Source organism: Propithecus coquereli, unplaced genomic scaffold (assembly GCF_000956105.1).
Source record: "Propithecus coquereli isolate 6110/MARCELLA unplaced genomic scaffold, Pcoq_1.0 Scaffold262, whole genome shotgun sequence".
Classification (NCBI taxonomy): domain Eukaryota; kingdom Metazoa; phylum Chordata; class Mammalia; order Primates; family Indriidae; genus Propithecus; species Propithecus coquereli.
In genome coordinates this window covers 2,208,982-2,230,712 of record NW_012148197.1, presented here as the reverse complement: position 1 = coordinate 2,230,712, position 21,731 = coordinate 2,208,982, and the positions used below count along the sequence as shown (strand labels likewise).

Below are 21,731 nucleotides of genomic sequence, written 5' to 3'. Positions count from 1 at the left end.
GCCTCGGCCTCCCAGAGAGCTAGGATTACAGGCGTGAGCCACTGCGCCCGGCCTTCTATTTTTTTTAGTAGAGTCGGGGTCTCGCTCTTGCTCAGGCTGGTCTCGAACTCCTACCCTCAAATGACCCACCCGCCTCAGCCTCCCAGAGTGCTAGGATTACAGGCTTGAGCCACTGCGCCAGGCCTACTTTGATTTTTTAATCACCCATAATCCCACAATACAGATATAATCACTTCTTAGTTTCATGCATTCTTATACATAATTGATATAATGGTTTCATATCATTATATGAATATTTTCTATTTTTTTTTTTTTTAATGAGACATGGTCTCACTAGTCTCAAGTGATCCTCCCGTCTCAGCATCCTGAGTAGCTAGGATCATACGCCTGGACCAGCCCAGGATATCTCACCATAGCAATATTCTCTGTTGTCTTAGTTTGGCCCTGCAACCAAACCCTAAGACAATAATTTGAATATCGATAGTGAAAGGACGGTGGGTCTTGTGAGGGAAATAAATCAGCTCCCCGCTCTCTCTGCTCCCTCCCTGTCCACCTAGCTAACAGGTGCCCTTGGGAGCTCTGTCTTCAGAACATCTCTAAGGAGCCCAGCAGGCAAAAAGGAAATGCAATTTTTTTTTATCATTGCTAGACCTATTGACTAAAACTGCCTTTTAGCATCCGTTTCTATAACCTGTAATAGTTGCTCAGAAGTTCCTGCATGACAGCTTGGGCAACAATCTCCAGACATCAAACCCAGCCCAAAATCCTATCTTGAGGGCTAGGTCACTTTATCCCTGAAGCAAAGGGACTGGATGCAGCAGTTTCACACAGCAGATTCCATTATCTGCTTGCAGTTAAGGAGAGAAGGAGTGGATAGGGCAATCCACGACAATGACTATTTTTCTCTTGTCCCCATAAAAGCAGCAAGCCGCTTGGCCTAGCTGCTGGCATCTCCCTTCTTTCTTCTGATGCCACACCATCTCCCTGCTCTCTTCCTCTCTCTCTTTCACTGTCTCATTCTCTCTATCTTTCTGAAAGGATTAAGTACTTTTTTATTTTTATATCTTAATTTCTGCGTGAGAAATCTTTCTCCACCCTTGTTGTGAGCACATACTAAGCTTTCCACCCTAAAAAATAGTTTGTGAGGTGGAGAAGTGAGAGAGGGAGGAGAATGAAGCCAGCGAAGGGCATATCATCCAGCATATTCCCAGTGTGGGCTACTGGAACACGGTCCTGCTAAGGAAGTTCGGGAGATGGTACAGACACTAACCTCACAGTTACCTGAGGCACGAGTCAGGGGGGCTGTCTATGCACCGGCTCCTGTTGGCCTGATTGAAGGTTGCTGGGGGAGGAGGGCAGAGAGAGACGTTAATTCCCTGGCACTTCTGGCCTGCCTGGAACTTGGGCAGAGCCAACTCTGGTGGAAGAGAAAGCCCTTAGGCAGAGATGTAGAAAGTTGGGCTAGTGTGAGGTGCTAAGGGCCTTGGGGTTCTGGGCAGGCACTTCTCTTTTTTTAATCTACATTCTCTCCCTCGGTTATCTAATGTTATCTTTAAAAAATAATAGACCTTATTTTTCTAGAGAAGTTTTAGGTTCACAGCAAAATTGAGTGGAAAGTACAGAGAGTTCTCACCCACCCCTTATCCCTACAAATGCACAGCCTCTCCCACTATCAATATCCTCCACCAGAGGGGTGCATTTGTTAAAATAGACAAACCCACACTGACACATCATTATCTCCCAAAGCCCATGGTTGACATTAGGGTTCACTCTTGGTTTTGTGCATTCTATGAGTCGGGACAAATGTATAATGACATGTATCCACCATCACACTATCATACTGAGTAGTTTCACTGCTCTAAAAATCCTCTGTGCCCCACCCCCACCCATTCATCCCTTTCTGCCCCCTACCCTCGCAAACTACTGATCTTTTCACCATCTCAATAGTTTTGCTTTTCCAGAATGTCACATCATTGGAATCCTACAGGATGTAGCCTTTTCACCTTGGCTTCAGTGCCATGGTTCTTAATACCATCTGTAAGCTGATGATTCCCAAATGTGCATCTCTGCCCACCACCCTGCCAGAAACCAGTTCCTCTCCAGTCTGCTCCCAGGTCACCATCTCAGTTTGATCCCACTGCCTCTTCCTGTTGTCTCTTTTGGGCCATTGTCCTTTGTGTTCCCCTTGCTGCAAGGACTTGGCTCCAGATTGGCTCCTTCTTGGTTTCCATGTTTCAGCTCAAGTCTTTCTTTCTCTGAGCCGTCTTCCTTTACTGCCCAGTTTAAATCAGGACTGAACACAGCCACCTCCAGGAACTCTGTCACATCCTTTTTATTTTCCTCATAGCCCTCATCACAACCTGAAATTACCAGTGCTCATTTGTTTACCTGTTCATCATCTGTCTCCCACTACTTGAATGTAAGCACCATGAGAAGAGAAACCTTATTGGTTTTGTTTACCACTGATTGCCAGTGCTTTGAAGATATCTGACATATGGCAGGCATTCAAAAAGCACTTGTTCAAAAATGATTCATGATTCAATCATTCTGCTGCTGCTGAACATTTTTGGTAGTTTGTTTAAATTCTACTATAATAAGCACTGCTCTGATAAATTTATTTGTATATAAATTTGTACATTAATTATTGCCTGTTATGATTGTTTTCCTCAATGATCCTATAAGTGGAATTCCTGTGAGTGAAATTATTGACTCAAAGGGATGAACACTTTTAAGGCTCTTAATACATATTGCAGAATTGTTTTCTGAAAAGGCTATTCTAATTTACACTTTACTGATAGTATATTATAGTCCCTATTACACTTTGCCCTCATTAGCATTAGATATTCTGTTTATAAAAAAATGTTTGTTGATTTGATAGGTGAGAATGAGTATACTTATATATTTGTGTTTATTCTATTATTTGCATTATTTTGCTGTAATTTCCTTTTTACTTATTCTTAGTTAAAAACTTAGCGGAAGCTGAGGGACTGAGTGCTTTGGCAGTTTGGAGATGGCTATTTATGGTTCTCACATAGTTGTAGAGAGAGCGTGTGGGACAGTCTGACAAGGCAAGTCACTAGAATTCTAACTTTAGCAAACAGATTCTTCAGCTTTGAAACAGAACCGATAGCTGAGCATTTATCAGGCTAGAAAATTTAGGGAGTTTCAAGGAGCAATGGTAAATCAGGTGAGGGCTATTTTGGTTTATAGATTGTATTTCGGAGAAAGAGCTAACAGAAAGGTAGGTAATTGAATGATCATAGTTTTCTTACAATATTCAAATTAGCGTCTTCCTTTTTGTGATAGAAATTCTCCAACATGAGCCAGGCATGGTGGCACAAGCCTGCAGTCCCAGCTTTTTGGTAGGCTGAGGCGGTAGGAAAGCTTGAGTGCAAGAGTCTGAATCCAGCCTGGGCAACATAGTGAGACCCTGTCTCTAAAATAAAATAAAATAGATATGATGACCCATCACTTGGCTTCAAAAATTACCAACATTTTGCCATTCTTATACACTTGGCTTTTAAATACATGTTTGTCTATAGTAAGGCTGTCTTTAAAAGCCATTATTTTGAGACCATGTTAGCAAACATATGTGTGAAATTATCACAGGATAATAAAGTGATCTTGTTACAAGCACCATGAATTTGTAATCTCGATTTTTTTCATTCAGGGCTGAAGGAAAGTGAAGTTGTTGGGCTGAAGGTCGCCACACAAATAACTGAAGACTTAGGACCTGAGTCCCCAAACCTGGAACAAGATTTTGTGCTTCCATTCCTACAATCATTCAACGAGTGTATTCTGGGCATTTCTCATGCACAACGACCAGCCAGACACACCTTACTCAGACGTAGACTTGACTACAAATCTGGTTTCATCATTTACTGGCTTTAAGACTTTGAACAAGTTCTGCCTTTGAGTCTAACCTTCCTTGTCTGTAAAATAAGAATAACCTTGAATAGGATATCGGTAGAGTTAAAAGAGAGGGAAAGTACCCAGAAACGCGCGTAACTGCGTCTTCTGTAACACGTGTTCCGTTTGCCACTGTCATTCCGTTCAGTTTACTGGGCGCAATGAAAGAAATCACAAGGCAGTCTCTCTCTTCTGGAAACTTCCTTTCCCAATCTAAGAGGGCAGCAAAAAGCTCACTGAGGTCCACCACACAATGCGACACGTGAGATGCCAAAAGCCCGCCCCCAGTGAAAGCAGCATTCATTCATCTTTGAGGTCTCCTCTCATGTTACCTGCCTTTCTTTAGGTCTTGCAGCTCTAGAAAGATAATCTGGACTAAGCCCAGCTGTTGTCCGAGGTCAGCTGTCTGGCTCACAGGTTGCTGGACCTCCCACAGCACCCCTGTTTGGTCCTGAGGAGGGCAACGCGCCCAGGGGCGGGCAGCTGGAGCCGCCCGGCAGCTCGGTCATCTCCATAAAGCCGCAGCCGAGCGGGCGTTTCCGAGCGGCAGGGGGGCCAGAGCCGGCGCCTGCCCCCAGCCGTCACCTTGAGGGCCTGCGCCTTGACTCGGATCTCGAACTGGGGCACCGTCCGCAGTCGCTCGGAGCACGTGGGCGCGCCCGCCGGAGCCCTCATCCAGCCCCGCCTCACCTACGCGCAGCCCCGGGCTCCCCGCGCGTCTCCTGCCACCGCGTCACTCGCCGCCCCCGGCCGCGCTCGCACGCGGCGCGCAGCTCCCGGGCTCCAGGCGGCGGCGCGGAGCGGGCGCCCCCAAGGCGGCCTGGGCGGCGGCGAGCCCGGGAGGCGGGGACGGGGCGTGCCGCCGGCGCCCAGCTCCCGGAAGCGGCTGGCTCTCGGGCTCCCATCCAGCGGACCGGCGCGGCGGCCGCAGCTCCAGCATCCCTACTCGCGCCTGCTGGAGCAGAGCCTGCGGCCACCGCCGCCCGAGCTGCGCGACCCCGGCCCGTGCCCGCCCCGCCCGGCAAGATGCAGCCCGTGTACGCGGAGGTGAAGCCCAACCCGCTGCGGGACGCGAACCTCTGCTCGCGCGTGTTCTTCTGGTGAGCGCCCCCGCCCTAGCCGGGCCACCGTGCCGCCCTGGCCAGCCCCTTCTGCGGGTGGTGGCGAGGGGAGGGTTTCCCGTGCTCTGGAGTCCACGCCGGGGCTTACCGCTGCCGCCGGTGCCGCCCCACGCCGGCCGCGTGGTCCCCACCTGCGCTCCGGGAGGGCGACGGGGACCCGGCGGCGGGAGCGCAGGGCCAGCTGCCTTGCTGCTCGAGCCCCGCTAGCTTGCAATGCCCGGGCGGGAGGGCAGGCGGAGAACCGAGGCGCCTAAAGCGGGGATCATTGCCCCGCGGGAGAGGGACTGGACCCCTTACACGCCCACCCTTCGCCGCCTTCCCACCTGCGGCTCGGGGATTCGCAGTCCCCTGAACTGAAACGGCACCTTTTTCTTTTTAAGTAAGCAGCTTATGATGAACAGTTTCCTTTATCTGATTTCAGCCAAAACCTAATTTAGTGTGCTGGACTAATGCCATCTTCCAATAGTGTCCCCACCTTTTCCGATATTCCCTAGGAGACAACTCGGTCTAACTCCACCCGGTTCCCGCTGTGTGTCTCTCCGTGTCCAGATGTCTATCCGTGTGTATGTGTCCCTGGGTGTCATGATACCTAGTTTATGGTAAATTCCATGTGGGTAAAATAACACTTTAGTATTTTACTTATGAATGGGGACATTGTTCTTGAACAAGATCTGCTTCCACGTTTTGCCTTTTTTTCTTCTTCTTCTTTTTGAGATGAGTCTCGCCACAGACTGGTCTCCAACTCCTGGGCTCAAGAGATCCTCCCGCCTCAGCCTCCCAGTCCCTGGGATTCTGGGGTTACCTTACAAACACTGGCCACCGCGCATGGCTTCACGTTTTGCTTTTGACTAAGAGACGCCTAGCCACGACTGCAGTATATCTTTGACCAGCCTTTGGTCCCTATTTGCAATATTTTCACCTCCACCTTTGAGGACTGCACTGGGTGTGCGGCCCCCAAAACCTGTGTTGTCTTTTTAGAATCTCCAGCCTTCAGAGAGACGATCCATGGTCTTGGCGCAGGTGGTTCTGACCAGGAGTCCTGCCATCCTAAAACCACTGAAGGGCCCCTAGCTCTACCGCTCTTGTGCAAGGTAACAGGTGAAGAAAGGCTCATGGGAGGTGACACTCTAAAAGTTTTCATCTCCTATCCTGGAGTACTAATTAGGTGGGCCTGTATCTTTGGACTTTATTCACATTTATTTAATTAGTAGATTTTCTGTTTCTTGAACTCTGCCCTTCCATCTTTCCCACATATTCTGATATTTCCTTTTTTTTAATGGGAAAACCTAAGGGATCCCAAGAGGATGAGTCACCCACTCTTAATTGTAATGCACTCTTTGTAGGAGCCTTTCCTTGTGGTTTGGCAGCCCTGCTCTTAAAGAGAGAGGGGTGTGGAGGAGAAAGGGATAGGGTGTGGTTCCTATAAATAATAGCATGAAGTAGGCAAATGGTCTGCTCAACTTCAGGCAGGGCAAGGAACCCTTGATGCAGTTTCTGTGGATTTTCAAAATGTAGGTGCAGGGGAATGGAAAGGTGAAGTTGCCTGGGATCACACAGCTAGTATGTGGCTGAGCAGAGTCCAGACCTGGGCAGTTTGGCTCACAAGCCTGTGTTGGGAGCTATTGTACTGAGCTGCTTCCAATGGGGTGCTTGTTCTTAAATGCACAGAGAATGCAGGCCTGGTGACTCAGGCCTGTCATCCTAGCACTTTGGGAGGCTGAGTTGGGAGGATTGCTTGAGGCTAGGAATTCTAACAAGAGCTAGACCTTGTCTGTACAAAAAATAGAAAAATTAGCCTGGCGTGGTAACGTATGCCTGTAGTGCCAGCTACTCGGGAGGCTGAGGCAGGAGGATCTCTTGAGTCCAGGAGTTGGAGGTTGCAGTGAGCTATGATGACGCCACTGCACTCTAGCCAGGGCAACAGAGCAGGACCATATATCAAAAAAGAAAAAAATAAAAACGCATGAAGCAGGCTATTCCAAACAGCCCCTTGTTCTTGCAGGCTGGAGTTTAAGGGAAGTTCTTAAAATTCCTGCTGTTGGAAAGGATGCACGGGAAACGTGTTACTGTGCTTCAGGGTAGCTGTTCTCAAAGTGTGGTACTCAGACTGGCAGCATCAGCATCAGCTGGGAGAGTGTAAGAGCTGCAAATTCTCTAGCACCCACTCCAAGCTGATTGAGTAAAATTAGAAACTGGGGGTGGGGGGTGGGGGGGGTGGTGTGTGTGTGTGTGTGTGTGTGTGTTGTTGGCAGGTGGGGGCATTCATCAAGTGCTCCAGGTGAAGCTACTGTACTGCTTTTAGCTACTCCCATCAGAGTATTGTTCCAGTATTTTATGCTTTTAAAAGAGGGGCAGTTGTGGACAATGATGGCCACCTTGTGTTTACTTACCTTCTGCAGTTTCGGGGCTTCTAAAAGTCTGAGGCTGTTAAAGTGATTTCCTTGTGAGGAAAAAAAAGAAAACTTTAATTTGAGGAATGCGAGTCACCTGCAGAGACATTAAAATGAGAGTGGTCATTTTCTATTATACTTCCCCTCATTGAGCTATGTATTCTGCTCTTGAAACTGCTTGCTTTTGCTGCAAGTAGCTATAAATTTACCTAACAGTGCGGCTTCCAACACTATAACCCACACCTTATAGCTTAACAATGTATAGCCAATCCCTAGTCAAATGAGAATTCCTGACAAACCATGTCATATCAGCTCACTTTCTGTCCCCTTTTTTTGCCTTTAAAAACCTGTTAGTAACGAAGGCCGAGTGAAGCTCACAGCCAAGGTTATTTGACTCTGAGTCTTCTGACAGCTGTCCTCACTTTGGCTCAAGTAAACTCTTTTAAATTATATTTTGTGCCTTGGCCTATTGCTTCTAGGTTGACACTTAGGTACCTCTCTCACTGCAAGTGGGAAAGCTGAAATGAACCCAGCCAGGAAGCGGTCACCCGGAAACAAGGCCCACCTTGTAGAGAAAAACTGCTTTTTCACCTTCTCATTGGGTGTTTGCTGCATTTCTTCTCAAATTTCATCTGCTTACTCAACTAGTGAGCTGGTAGCTAGCTGCCTACCCAGATGAGGCCAATAACTTACTGACTTTTATACAAAATGTTGTTGGGATTTTGGTGTATTCATTGTACAATTTGGACTTGGGGTCTAAAAGAAGTTATACCTTATGGCTGTTGATACTTGTTATGGATTTTTAAAAACTTTTTTCTATACCCGTAAGAAATTTAAAACTATAGAAAAAGAAGAAAGGAATAAGGTGCTTTATTTCTGTTAGGCAGGTATACCTGCTGATGTTTTAATTGTTTATCTTCCGCCAAACTTTTTTATGCACACACATTTTTTTCTGTAAAACTGTAAACAGTTTTTTCTTTTTTTTTTTTTTTTTTTGAGACAGTCTTGCTGTGTTGCCCAGGCTGGTCTCAAACTCCTAGGCTCAAGAGATCCTCCCACCTCAGGCTCCCTGTAGCTGGGACTACAGGCACTGTAAATAGTTTTGAATTCCTGATGTTTTCTTAATTTTATTTTCTGTGCTCAACATTTATTCACGGCATTAAATAATCTTCAAAACATGATATTTAATGATTGTAATTTATGCAGTCTTTCCCTATTGTTGAACACAGTTTATTTCTCATAGTGATGTAATGTGTATATTTTGTAATACCTATATTTTGGTGTGTCTTTCCTTTTTTATATTCCCAGAAGTAGAATGCCTGGTAAAAGGCCAAGTGGTTTTCCAACAGGATTGGACCAGTTAGCCTTCTTAATAGCGATTTGTGTGTATATTTCATTGTCAATTTTGAATATTGAATTAAAAAAAATCCAAGCTGATAGGTTAAGAATAGTATCAGTTTTATTTAGAATTTATTTGACAATTATAATTGAATTTTTAATGGTCTGTTGACCATTTATTTGTATTTCATTAAATTGTCTGTTAATAGATTTTTTGCTTTTTTTCTGAGACATTTATGTTTTTGAAATAGCTTATAATAGTGGTTACAGTATTTTTCCAGATTTTTACTTCTCTTAATTTTTGTTCGAAGTTTTAAATTTGTGGATCATTGATTATATCGAAGTGTTTTTTTGGGGAGTGCTCCTGTTGCTTTAGCTCTTAGTATATCTTGTTTTAGTCACAGGGTCAATCACCATATGCATTTGCTTAGCTATTCTGTCATTTTTAACAATAAAGGCAGCTAGAATTTCTTTCGGGATTTGATATAAGATAGGCCCCATTTTTTTCCAGAGCAGCTCATTTCCCATCTTTGTTGATTGAATAATTCTTCCTCTCCCTCAATATTGGAAATAAGTGGCCTAGCCTGTGAACTGTGCCCAGCTGGGCACAAGATTGTCCAATCCCTGACACTGTCCGCTCCCTGCTGCTCCCTGGTGCCCAGCAAGCCTTCCCTTGAGGTGTGCTCTGCATTGCTCTGCCCACGCCTCACCCAGAGCAGGTATGGGGCTAAGAGCAGGTTGCAGATTGACAGCAAAGGACTTTTCCCCAGATGTGGGCGTTGAGGGAGATCCTGTTGTGGAAACTGCCACTGGTGACCAGACAGACTCTAGAGACTCGTCGTAGAGAAAGCTGATGACATTGCTGCAGAAACATGCAAATGGCTGAGGGTAGGGGACGGCTTAGGGAGGTTGGCTGTGGGAGGCCCTCAGTCAGCGTCAATACAATTTTACATTAGGATTTTTTGCACCATTTTTGGAATACCTCTTATGCGAATCTCTTTGTTATTATTATTCTTTATTAAGAGTCACAACTCTAAATGTTGTAGTTGGAGCCTAGGTTAGCTTTCCAGGCTCCTTCTGTGGCCTGACCTAGTTCCCCTTTGTTAAGCCTTCAGTTTGATCAGTTTTGGCAATTTTTTTACAGTAACTACAGCCCCAAACCAGATGTGGAACACCTGGAAGGGGTATTACAATTTACTACTAATTCCCTGAAGTGAAATAAACAGTATAACACATTTTATAAATCTATACTTTATTTTTGATTTTTTTTTTTACAGTCCACATCCGGTCAGCATGAGAGGTGTTAACCAGTGTCCATTAAAATGTGTCAAGTGGATAATTTGTCTGAGTCGTTCCTGTGGCCCCATTCTGTTGACTCCCCTCCCTCTTTGAAGTTCATCTCCCAGGCTAGGTCTGCTCTGCTGGGGTGCGGGGCCCGGGCACTATGTACAATGTGACATTTCCTCCTCAGTCTTGCCTGTAACTGTTTGACGGGACCAAGGATCCTTGTCCCTCTTACCACAGGGGGTGCCTCCACGCATTCCCCTGTGTGTGAGCTGTAAACATCTGCAGGTGTTTTCTTTGAGTAGTTCTGTGTCAGTGAAAATTGTGTAAGGGGGATGCCAGTAGTGCAGTGGAAAGACTTGGGCTTTGGAGTTGGACAGACTCAGGTTCTGTCCTCGGCCTTGCAGTTTCCGTGTGGCTGCATGCAGGGGAATCTCTCCGGAGAAGGTAGTTAAGGCAGCTCACCCTGTGCAGAGTTAAAGGATCAGGAGAAGCCCAGGTTGCCATGGCCAGGCGATGCCTGAAGACGGGGTTCCAACCTCACATGGCCTGATTATCATTTATTTACTTACTTGTACTGTGTAGAGAGTGCCAGGACGTTTGTGTGGGGAAAGGTAAATTCCTGACCTCAAGAGATAGGAAGATAAGTTTTAGACCCATTTAAAGATTAACCTTTTAAAGATATCTTTTTATTATGTATGTACATAAAGATAACTGGAAACTGAAGGCAGCAAACTGCAAAGGTTAGCATAATATTTTCTCTAGATGTTAAACATCATGTTTATATATGTTAGCAATATTTTCTGATATGCTCTTAAAAATGCAGATACAGGCACTGCAATTAACAGTTACTTCAGGACACTTATGCAGGCAGCAGTTCTCAGACCACAGGTTGAGAATCGTGGATCAGATGGACCCATTTAGCCGATAATACTGATAATCACTAACACCTATGGAATACTTCTGTGGGCTCTGAATTTTGCTCAGTTTCATATGTAATATCTCGTTTAATCCTCAAGTCTATGAGGCAGGCATCATCATACTTTACAAATGAAGATATTGAGGTCCACAGAGGTTGGTCAGCTTGTCAGGAGCCTCATACCTAGGAGGTGGCAGTGCCACAGCTGAGTTGCTGCTCAGATCATCAGAATATGCCATGGGTGTGCCCTGTCACAGGCCAAGGCCAGCGGAGATAAGTGCCTATCTGCTGAACTCTAGCTCCCAACAGATAAATGTTGGTTGACGGAATGAATATATGCTGACTAATGCTGACTAATATGCTGATATATGTATCCAGCAGACCTTTCAAAGTCATGTTAGTGAATGAATATGCTCTTTATATGTGCATGCATCTGAAGCATGTTTTCCTCCCTTCTCTTCATTATGTTATGTGTGGGTTGTTGGCATTATTATCCATCAGTTTTTAAGGCATAAACCTTCACCCTCAGCCACTGACATCAAATCTTACTGATTCAATTTTAGAAATGTCCCTTGGAGTCATTCATTCATTCAGCAAATGTTTCCTGAATGCCAGTGTTTGGGATCTACAGGGAAAGAGGGGCACAGATATCCCCACCCTCTTGGAGTGTGTGTTCCTCCCCATGCTTGCTCTGGCCGTAGCTCATACGTGGCTTCTTTTCCTCCCGGTGGGTCTTCTGCTACCAGTCTTTGTCCTAAGACAAATTCATGCCATTTTATTGCTTACAAACCTCTCTTGCCTCCTGCTACTCTTCAGAGCAAACCAAAATTCTTTAGTGTGGCTTTTGGGGTCCTTCAGGATCTGCTGTCCAAGCCGTCTTCCATCATTTCTCACACAGATGGGCTTTTCAGATGAGGCAGATCTTTAAACACCTTTGCCTTAAAAGGGACATCAGAGCCAGGATCGGGCCCTGATAAAATGTGGTGGCCTCTGTGTGAGCCACTGGATTGTGAAGTTTGTAGGAGTGAACACTGGAAAGCAAGCTAATGCCAGATGCACAGTGATTACAACACTGAGCTCTCACCCAGGCCGGGGTCCAAAGTGGAGCAGTGCCCATCTGATAGATTGCCCGGGTGTCAGTCTGAGCTCTGATGTTTACCTGACCATGGGCAAGTTTCCTCATCTGTAAGGCAGGAATAATCATAACCACCTTGTAGGGTGGCTGAGAGAGAGCATTAAGTGAACTAAACACTGTTAAACATTTAGAATAATATCTGGCAGCTGGGCGTGGTGGCTCATGCCTGTAAGTGCCACGTACTAGGGAGACGAGGCAGGAAGATCTCATGAGCCCAGGAGTTCGAGGCTGCAGTGAGGTGTGATTGCATCATTGCACTTCAGCCTAGGTGACAGAGGGAGACCCTGACTCTCAAATAATAAGTAAGTAAGAATAGTGTCTGGTGAAGAGTAAGCAGTAAATACTAAATGAATACCAAAAAGGTCACCTTCATCTTGTTAACATTTATAAGTTAAAATTTTCTTTTTCTTTCTTTCTTTTTTTTTTTTTTTTTTTAAAAGAGACAGAGGCTTGCTCCATCGCCCGGGCTGGCACTATTATAGCTCACTGCAGCCTTGAACTCCTGGGCTTCAGTGATCTTCCCGCCTCAGCCTCCCAAATAGCTGGGACTACAGGCGCGTGCCACCACACCCAACTAGTTTTTCTTATTTTTTGCAGCGACAGGGTCTTGCTGTGTTGCCCAGCCTGCTCTTGAACTCCTGGCCTCAAGATCCTCCTGCCTCAACCTCACAAAGTGCTGGGATTACAAGCGTGAGCCACTGCGCCTGGCTAATGTTTTCATTTTTTTTATTGGCACACTTTATTTCCCAGACAGGCTAAAAATGGAAATTTTTGAGTCCCATTCTTTACCCACAGAATCATAATCTCTTGGGGTTGGGGTGGCATCATGAAATCTGCGTTTTTTAGAGTGCTTCCTGGGTGATTCAGAGGCTAAAGTTTGGGAGCCTCTTTTTTTTGGTCTTTCTTAGTCCTTGGAGTCCAGTTCTACTTGGGTGGTGCTTGGGAGGCTAGGGTTACTGACTTGACCCCCCTGTGGTTTAGATTATTCAGCAAACATTTGAGTACCTTCTCTGTCACCAGGTTCGAATCCATGAGAATAAAATAACATGACTGTTCTCAAAGAGCTCACACAGCCTAGTGGGGGAGGCAGTTATTGTATTATGTAAATGTTAGTTGCTGAAAAAACAAGCCCCACCCCCAGTCCCTGTGGCTTCATTAAAACAACCCAAACCACGATTCTTCTGCTGTGGTCCACTCTGGGTCACTGGTGTCGGGGGAGCTGCACCATGCACTTATTCCTGGCTGGGCCACTTATTCGTGGCTTGGCTGTCCTCTTGGTCTGTGGGTCCTCTCTGTTGAGTCTTTATTCATCTGGACAGAGGCTGTTGAGGAGGGCAGGCTTTTTGTTCCAAGCTTGGAAGTGAGACACACCATTTGCATTCATATCCTGTTGGCTGGGTCTGAGTCCCATGGTCACCTCGGGCCACAGGGGGCGGGTAGAACACGTGGTCCACGTGTCCAGTAGTCTCCTGACCTGGCATCGTGTATGCTGAAGTAGAGGGTGGGGTGTTTTGGGGAGGGTTGACCCTCCTGCTGGAACTTGGATGGAGAAGGTGGGAGTCATCCCCACAGGAGACAAGCGTGTGCAGGTCACTCCATAGATGGGGATAGTGTGTCCTGTGATGTGTGGGGGATGGACACCCTCTGTCATGCCCTCCCTGCTCGCTGGTGGTGTGTGGTCACCCTCCTTCCCTCTTTCATCCCAGCTGACGTTCAGACTTCGCTTCTCCCATCTCCCCAGTCTTGTACCCAGTGAACACTTATAGCCCTTCTGTAGTTCCTGGTTAGTTCCTAATTCCATTTCCTAGTTCCACACCCACTTCTGTGCTGGCCTCTTCTTGGGGCTAATCTCTGCTCTTTTCCCTGGGCTAGCTCCTGTCTGCCCTTTGTCATTAGCGTCAGAGAATTATAGGGTTGAAAAGGAGAGATCTTCTGGCCCATGATCAGTGCAGGAATCCTTTACAGACAGTGGGCAATGGGGAAATTCATTATTTGGTTCTTCTGACTCCAGATTAGAAGACCAGAATTATGTTGTATTGAGTTACAGTTTTCCTTCTGGGCAATTTCTACCCGTTTTTTACCTCCTTTTGTTTTTTGTCAATGCACAGAGCAAGTTGGCTACCTCTCTTCCTACGCTGGCCTTTTGTTATTCAAAGACGGCTGTCATGGCCCCATTAAATCTTTTAAAGAAATTTCTCTGGTTCCTAGGCTTCCCTTAAGTGGCAGGGTTTTCAGACCCTCATCCATCTGTTTGAATTGAATGCTCTTTAGTTTATCAATGTCTTTATTCTAATGTGGCATCTAGAACTGGATATTAATATTCCAGATGTGCTCTGACCACGGGATAGTGTTTTAACTACTTAAATGATTTTACAAATATTTTTGAGTGATTGCTGTGTTTCAGATCTGTTCTGGACCAGGTATTGGCACACTACGGCCAGGTCAAATCCAGTCCATTGCCTGTTTTTGTAAATAATTTCTATTTTTTTAGAACACAGCCATGCTCCTTCATTTATATGTTGTCTATGGGTGTTAACGACAGAGTTGAGTAATTGGCTAAGAGACTGTGTGACCTGCAAAGCCTAAAATATTTATTATCTAGCCCTTTACAGAAAATGTTTCCCGACCCCTGTTCTAGACATTTAGGATATGGCAGTTAGCAAAATAGATAACAGTCCCTGCCTTCATAGATCTTAAATTTTAGTGAAAGAACAAGCATTCAGCAAAATATAGTATGTTAGATGTAAGTGCCAAGAAGAAAAAATAAAGCAGGGAAGGAGGCTGGGAGAGTGTGTATATGGGGAAGAGAGATGACACTTTTAGGCTGGGTGGCCAGGGAGAGCCTCACAGAGAAGACACGTGTGAGTGAAGGCCTAGAGGAGGCGAGGGAGCGAGTTGTGGACATGCTTGGGGTGGAATGGCAAGGGCGAGAGAACAGATCTTGTGGAGTCTTTTTGGCCATTGGGAAGACTTGGGCTTTACACTGAGTGAAGCGGAGGTCCACTGAAAAGTTCTGAGAAGAGGTGTGATATGGTCTGCTTAGGATTTGGTAGCATCACTCCAGCTGCTGCAAGAGAATAGACTAAAGAAAGGCCTGGGCACAGCAGAAAGACCTTCAGGAGATTTCTGAGGAACCCGGGCAGGAGATGATAGTGGGCTTGACCAGGATGGTAGAAGTGGCATAATTTACAGGTAGAGCTCAGGGGTCAGAGAGAGTCCAGGATGTCTCTGTGGGTTTAACTTGAGTCACGGGTGGGATGGAGACACCTTTAAGTGAGATTGTGAAGCCTGCAGGAGGAATGGGATGGAGAAGATCAGTTTATTTTTGACCATGTTAAGTTTGATCTGCCTGCAGTACTTTCAGGTGGAGATGTTCAGCAGGCAATTGGTCATGGGTCCAGGGCTCGGGGAGGAAGTGTGGGCTGGAGATAAATTTGGGCATCGCCAATAATACATGCAGTTGAGCTATACTGGACACGTGGCCAACTGACCCCACAGTCCATGGGGTTTATCCCCACCTAAACTTCTGTTTTATCCCTGCTTAATTTCATTTCGTGGATGTGAAAAAGTTCGGCAGTTCGTTGTTGCTGTTGGAAGTTCTTTGAAAACTTTTTTAGTCTGAATGCTAGAAAAGACAGTTCCTAGGACTGCCCTCGAGTTTGTGGCTGATCCACTAACCAACACTGTGGGTGCTGGATTAACGCAGCCCCAAGTGCCGGGCGAGGTTGTGTCGTCTGCGTTATGGGAGTTCGTTCTGAAGCTCCACAAAGAGAGGATTGAAGTTTGTTTGTGTGGTTGCCTCCTAATGAACACAGCTGTCCCTTGGTGCTGCCTTTCATGAGTGTACTCTTAAGTGGCCTTCAAACAATTGTTGATGTGCATAATTTCTGTTAAGCTTATTAGCTCTATTTTGTGTAAGTTTTTTCTAGTTAATTCACAGTGTTTTCTCAGCCCTCGTTATGATTGAATCACCTGAATTGCCATACAAATACAGAGGACTGGTCCCGACCTAGGCAGTTTGAGTCAATCTCTGGAGTGGGACGTAGGCATCCGTGTTTTTAAAAGGTTCCCTAAGGGTTTCTGCTGAACACTGAAGACCAGGAACCACTGATTAACACTTTCCCAACGATCAAAAACATTTTTGTGCATATTTCCATTTTTCTGGCCAAGGGTTCCCCACCCCCTATCAGGTTCCTTTCAAAGTACTTGCAGATCTCAAAGCAAGAGATCCATCGCCACATGGGACGTAGTCATCCCTGCAGGTGCTCGACAAGTCGGGGGGCGGGAGGGGAGGCTTGTTCTGTGCCAGGGATGTTAGAGATACTGCGTCCTTTGATCCTCATAGTAACCCCTTGTCAAGGGTGGCTCTGTCCTGGTGTTACAGGTGAAGGAAACTGAGGCTACAAGGGCCAGGTAACATAGGGAGGGCCACCCAGGTAGGACATAATGGAGCTGGGAATTGAGTCAGGTCCAGCTAATTCTAGAGCATGAGCTTTGGCCACTGTGTCACTGTTGATTTCTTCACCCTGGATCAGAGATTGATTCAGCTCACGAGGGTAATTGAGTGGAAATCTCACACTTGTGAATTAAGAGTTCTAGTCATTTGCTTTGTTTGCAAATCTTTATTGGTGCAATTTGTTGGTCAGAGTGTGACTGAGATTATGTAATAAACCCAACTGACCACTTTTAATGTCTCCCATTGAAGTGATCCGTCACCAGCTAGTCTCTCTTTCTAGACAGTGTGAAAGGTGTCTGTCCTGTTCTGAATAGAAGGGAGATTTATCAAAGGCTTACCACAGTAGGCTGGACCTGGAGGGGTCTCAGTGTCACAGAACCCAAATGTGGCATTAATATGAATTCTAAGTGTTAATAAGCAGCACAATTTGTTCGACTATAAAACAGATACTGGCCGGGTGCGGTGGCTCACGCCTGTAATCCTAGCACTCTGGGAGGCCGAGGCGGGCGGATTGTTTGAGCTCAGGAGTTCGAGACCAGCCTGAGCAAGAGCGAGACCCCGTCTCTACCAAAAAATAGAAAGAAATTAATTGGACAGCTAAAAATATATAGAAAAAATTAGCCGGGCATGGTGGCACATGCCTGTAGTCCCAGCTACTTGGGAGGCTGAGGCAGGAGGATCGCTTGAGTCCAGGAGTCTGAGGTTGCTGTGAGCTAGGCTGACGCCATGGCACTCGCTCTAGCAGGGCAACAAAGTGAGACTCTGTCTCAAAAAAAAAACAAAAAAAACAGATACTATATTCTTAGTAGATTTTACCTGGCAGAGTGTATGTATTAATAGGTGCCTAGTACATATTAGGCCCTCAAGAAATGGCGCAGTGAGGATTGTTGCTAAATTTATCCTTTTATCATGTCTTTTTATTGCCTTAAGTGACCAAGTCTTATTTAAATCTTTATTCATTTGTGACTTTAAACATTTTTTTTTACTGAATTGTTATCTCTTTGAGGGCAGAAACCACTGTCTTCTATATCTTTATCTCTTAATGTCTAGCTGAGCATCTTGCACTTAATATGCTTAATTAGTGATTGTAAATTATTACGTTAGTCTTAATCTGAATTTCTTGAATTTTGAGTTGCTGACACCTGTACCTTAGATAGGAGCAAGCAAGAAGGTAGGTATTATGGAGAGAGCCTCATACTGGAGCCAGAAGACCCAGGTTCTAGTCTATGATCTTGTGTTTATTAGCTTGTGTGTGACCTTGGGCAAGACATATGATCACTCTGGGTTTTGGTATCCTCTTCTCTAATTTGGGGGAATTAAACCTACTCTTGGCATGTTCAAGAGTGTTTATATGTATATATATATGTATACGTGTGTGTGTATATATATATATCCCCACACATATACACAATTTATTTACTTTTTTAGAGATGGGGTCTGGCTGTGTTGCCCAGGTTGGAGTGCAGTGGCTATTCACAGGCATAATCATAGTGTGCTAAAGCCTTGGTCTGGTGGCCTGGAGCATTCTTCCCGCCTCAGCCTCCCCAGTAGCTAGGACTACAGGCTCATACCACTGTGTCTGGCCCCAAGATTTATATTTTTAAGGATAATAACATATTTTGTTTTATTTTATTTATTTATTTTTAGAGATAGGCTCTGGCTCTGTCACCAGGCTTCAGTGCAGTGGCCTGATCGTAGCCCACTGCAGCCTCAAACTCCTGGGCTCAAGTGATCCTCCCACTTCAGCATCCCAAGTAGCTGGGACTAAAGGTGTGTGTCACCATGCACAACCATGCTATGTTGTGGGCTGGTCTTGGACTCCTGGGCTCGAGTGATTTTCCACCTTGGCCTCCCAAAGTGCTGGGATTACAGGTTTGAGCCACTGTGCCCAGCCTAAGGATAATACAATAATAAAGTTCTATATGTTTATTTTTCTTCCCCACCTCCAATCAAGCAGGGTAAGTCAGCAGGAAGGTAATAGGGGGAGAGTGTATAGTATCTGTCTCTGATGATTGGAGAAGTGACCTGTTAGTAACTGCTTTCCAGAAATGATGATCTATTAAAAAAATAAAAGAAAGACAGTAAAGGGAAATTTAGTTCATACTCAGAACTGGGCCACTATCTGGAAGTGTTTTGAAAATTCTAAGGCAGTGTTAGTACATCCCCAAGAAGTCTTCTGGAAAGCAGTTTCACAGCAGAGCAACAGGGTTGAAGCTGCCCCAGTCAGCCTTTGCTGGCTGACTTCCCTCTTTCCATTACTAGCGTCATTGCGCCTGGTAACCTAGGTGTACGTGCTCACAGTTGTCCGAACGCAGGGAAGAGTCCGGTCAGTGATAGAAGGAAATCAGTTGCCATGTAGTGACTGGCGGCGCTCAGTTATTTCTGATTCCAGCCTAACTACTGCAGGCTTCATCTTTACAGAGCACAGCTCTGCTGCTTTCTGCTCCAAGCCGTTGAGGGCATCCTCTTTGGCATTCCATGCTCTCCTTGGCATGGGCCCAACTTAGCTTATCCTTCTTGTATATCTGTTGTTCCTGGGCAGTCAGCACTTGATGCGTTTCCCCAGTCACACCTCATATGTGCTGTCCTGTTCCCTTAGCTCACGCTGTACCCTGGCTAGAGTACCCACCTCTGGACTCTGCTTTGAAAACCTTCCTGAAAACCTATCTGTCAACCAACCTCTAGCCTGTTATTCAAAGAATGTGGACCTGGTATATGTCAATTGCTGTTTTTTTTTTTTTTTAACTTTACCTTTATGTATTGCTTATTGGAGGCAGGGAGCTATGCTAACTACCTGACAGATATTAACTTATTTAATTCTCATAACAGACCTGTGGGGTAGGTGCTATTACTTCCCGGGGTCACACAGTCTGTCAGTGGCAGAGCCTAGGTTCAAACCAGGTCAGCAGCCTCGCCTAGCCTGCAGTCCTTGCTCTCAGCTGCAACATGATGTTACCTCTCTGGGTTACAGGTGTTGGGGATAGACTGGTGAGTGAGCCCTGTCCCTGCCCTAAGGGGCGTTTGTTCCAGTGGGAGTCAGACTATAAACACTTTTAAGCCTCTGCTGTGTGCCAAGCAGTGGGGTTGTCCACCACGAAGACTGTGTTGACAACGTAGCTGCTAGACTGTGAGCTCCATGAGGGCAGTGTCCCTGCCTGCATGTTTATTGCCATATGTGTGTCTCCAGTGCCTGACCCAGTCGTGGCACAAAGCTGCTCAGTTACTATTCTAGAATGAACAAATAGGACAACTTTGATGCCATTCTAACTGATTGTGCCTTCTATGTTCCCTTTGGTGTAGGGGACACTTATTACACTGATAAAAAGAAATTCCTAATTTGCCTTTTCCTTTCTCTGTAGGTCTAGAACATTTCTATCGTTTCAGAAAATTCTGTTGGATAGCACCGCTCTAGTCTAGAGGATTAGATCTCCAGACAGTGAAGTCTTTTTAAAGAAACACCTGGTCAAAGCCAGATGCGCTCTTAGTTAGCCTTCCCTCCCAGTTCAGCAGGGGGCGAGGGCTGGGGGGTGAGGAGCAGTGGTGGGGAGTGTGAGAGTAGGTGGTTGGCCCTGGACAAAGAGGGACCTGGGACAGAACCTCAGGGATGATGACATCATCATTAACAGCAAATACATGTACAGCCCTTACTATGTGCTAGAAGTTAATATGTGCCTATACATATTAACTCATTTTGTCCTCCCAACAACTGTTTTGAGGTTGGTACTTTATTATTCCCAGTATAAAGGTGAAGAAGTTGAGTTACAGAGAGGTTAAGACACTTGCCCAAGATCATACAGCTAACAAGTGGCAAAGTGAGGATTTGAATCCAGGCAGTAAGGTTCCAGAGTCTCCACTTAATCTCTGCACTCTGCTGCCTCTCAGCATGAGATACCCATCAGAAAAAAAAGATCCTTCTGGTTGCAACATAGAGAAAGTTAGAAGAGGGCAGGAGTGGAGGGAATGAGTTAAGAACCAGCTGCAGGTCCAAGTGAGAGGCGGCTGAGGGAAGGCCACCCGGGAACTGTGGGCAGGTTCATGGACAGCACAGCCTGGCAAGATCCTCTGGTCTCTTGTGGGAGGAGGGAATCTTTTAGGGGCCTATAGTAGGGGCCTGTTAGTACTAAGCTCCAGTTCCTAAGAAGTCTCTGTCCCCAAGAAGATGGGACTGTTGAAATTAAGGGAGGGAAGGGATCTGAGGATCTTCTTCAGAATTCACTTCCCCATTGTCACTCTGTGCTCTGGCCATATGTGACCAGTGGCTCCTGTGTTGGACAGCACAGCTCTGGAGCAGTGGTTCTCAAAGTGGTTCTGGGACTAGCAGCATCAGCATCACCCGTGAACCCTCAGGCCTCACGTAGACCCCCTGACTTGGAAACTCTGGGGATGTGGCCCAGCAGTCTGGTTTAATTAGGCAATGCTGATGCATGCTGAAGTTTGAGACTCACTGCTGTAGGGCCAGTTTTTAAATGTTTTTGATTATGTTCTACAGGTTTTACACCCATAATGACCCAAGACGTGTATATTCTCTCTCTCACACACATATTTAGCATACATGTATTTTAATAAAGTGGAAAGTTTTCAAGCAACAATATTCTCTTATGAAACATAACACACTGATATTTTCTATTCTGTTTCATTAAACAGAAGTACTGATCATGGTCGTGACCTACTAAATTGACTTTGGGGGTTCCTAACCCACAGTTTAAGAATCCCTGCTCTTGAGCAAATTAAGAAGGCTGCTGTGCTGCAAGGATGCACCTCCAAAGCCTCCTTCAGTGGATCTGGACCTGCCTCCCATGGGTCTTTCCTGCCTCTCAGGAAACCTTTCAGTTTCAAAACTTGGCTCCAGGGAGCGCCTGCTCCTTTACTAAGTCTGGACCTGCCTCCTCCATCCACCCATGTTATGGGCTGAATTGTGGCCTCCCAAAATTCATATTGAACTTGTAACCCCTAGTACTTCAGAATGTGGTTGTATTTGAAGACAGAGTCTTTATAAAGAGGTAATTAAGGGTAAATGAAGCCATTAGTATGGATTGCAATCCAGTGTGACTGATAACCTCATAAGAAGAGGAACTTTGGATACAGTGAGGTAAGAGGCAAGAAAATGTGAAGATACAGGGAGAAGATGACCACTTCCAGCCCAGGAGAGGGGCCTGGTACAGTTCCTTCCCTCGTAGCC

The 21,731-nt window shown here is 45.7% G+C and overlaps 1 protein-coding gene across 1 annotated transcript in view; it reads left to right on the top strand.

Annotated features, from left to right (window-relative positions):
• The first annotated feature begins 4,935 nt into the window (after nucleotides 1-4,935).
• ABCC4 (ATP-binding cassette, sub-family C (CFTR/MRP), member 4) overlaps nucleotides 4,936-21,731 on the top strand; it is a 244,430-nt gene continuing 227,634 nt past the window's right edge. Inside the window, exon 1 of the mRNA XM_012647333.1 lies at nucleotides 4,936-5,009. Coding sequence (XP_012502787.1) covers nucleotides 4,936-5,009 — 74 coding nt within the window. The remainder of the gene's footprint in view (nucleotides 5,010-21,731) is intronic.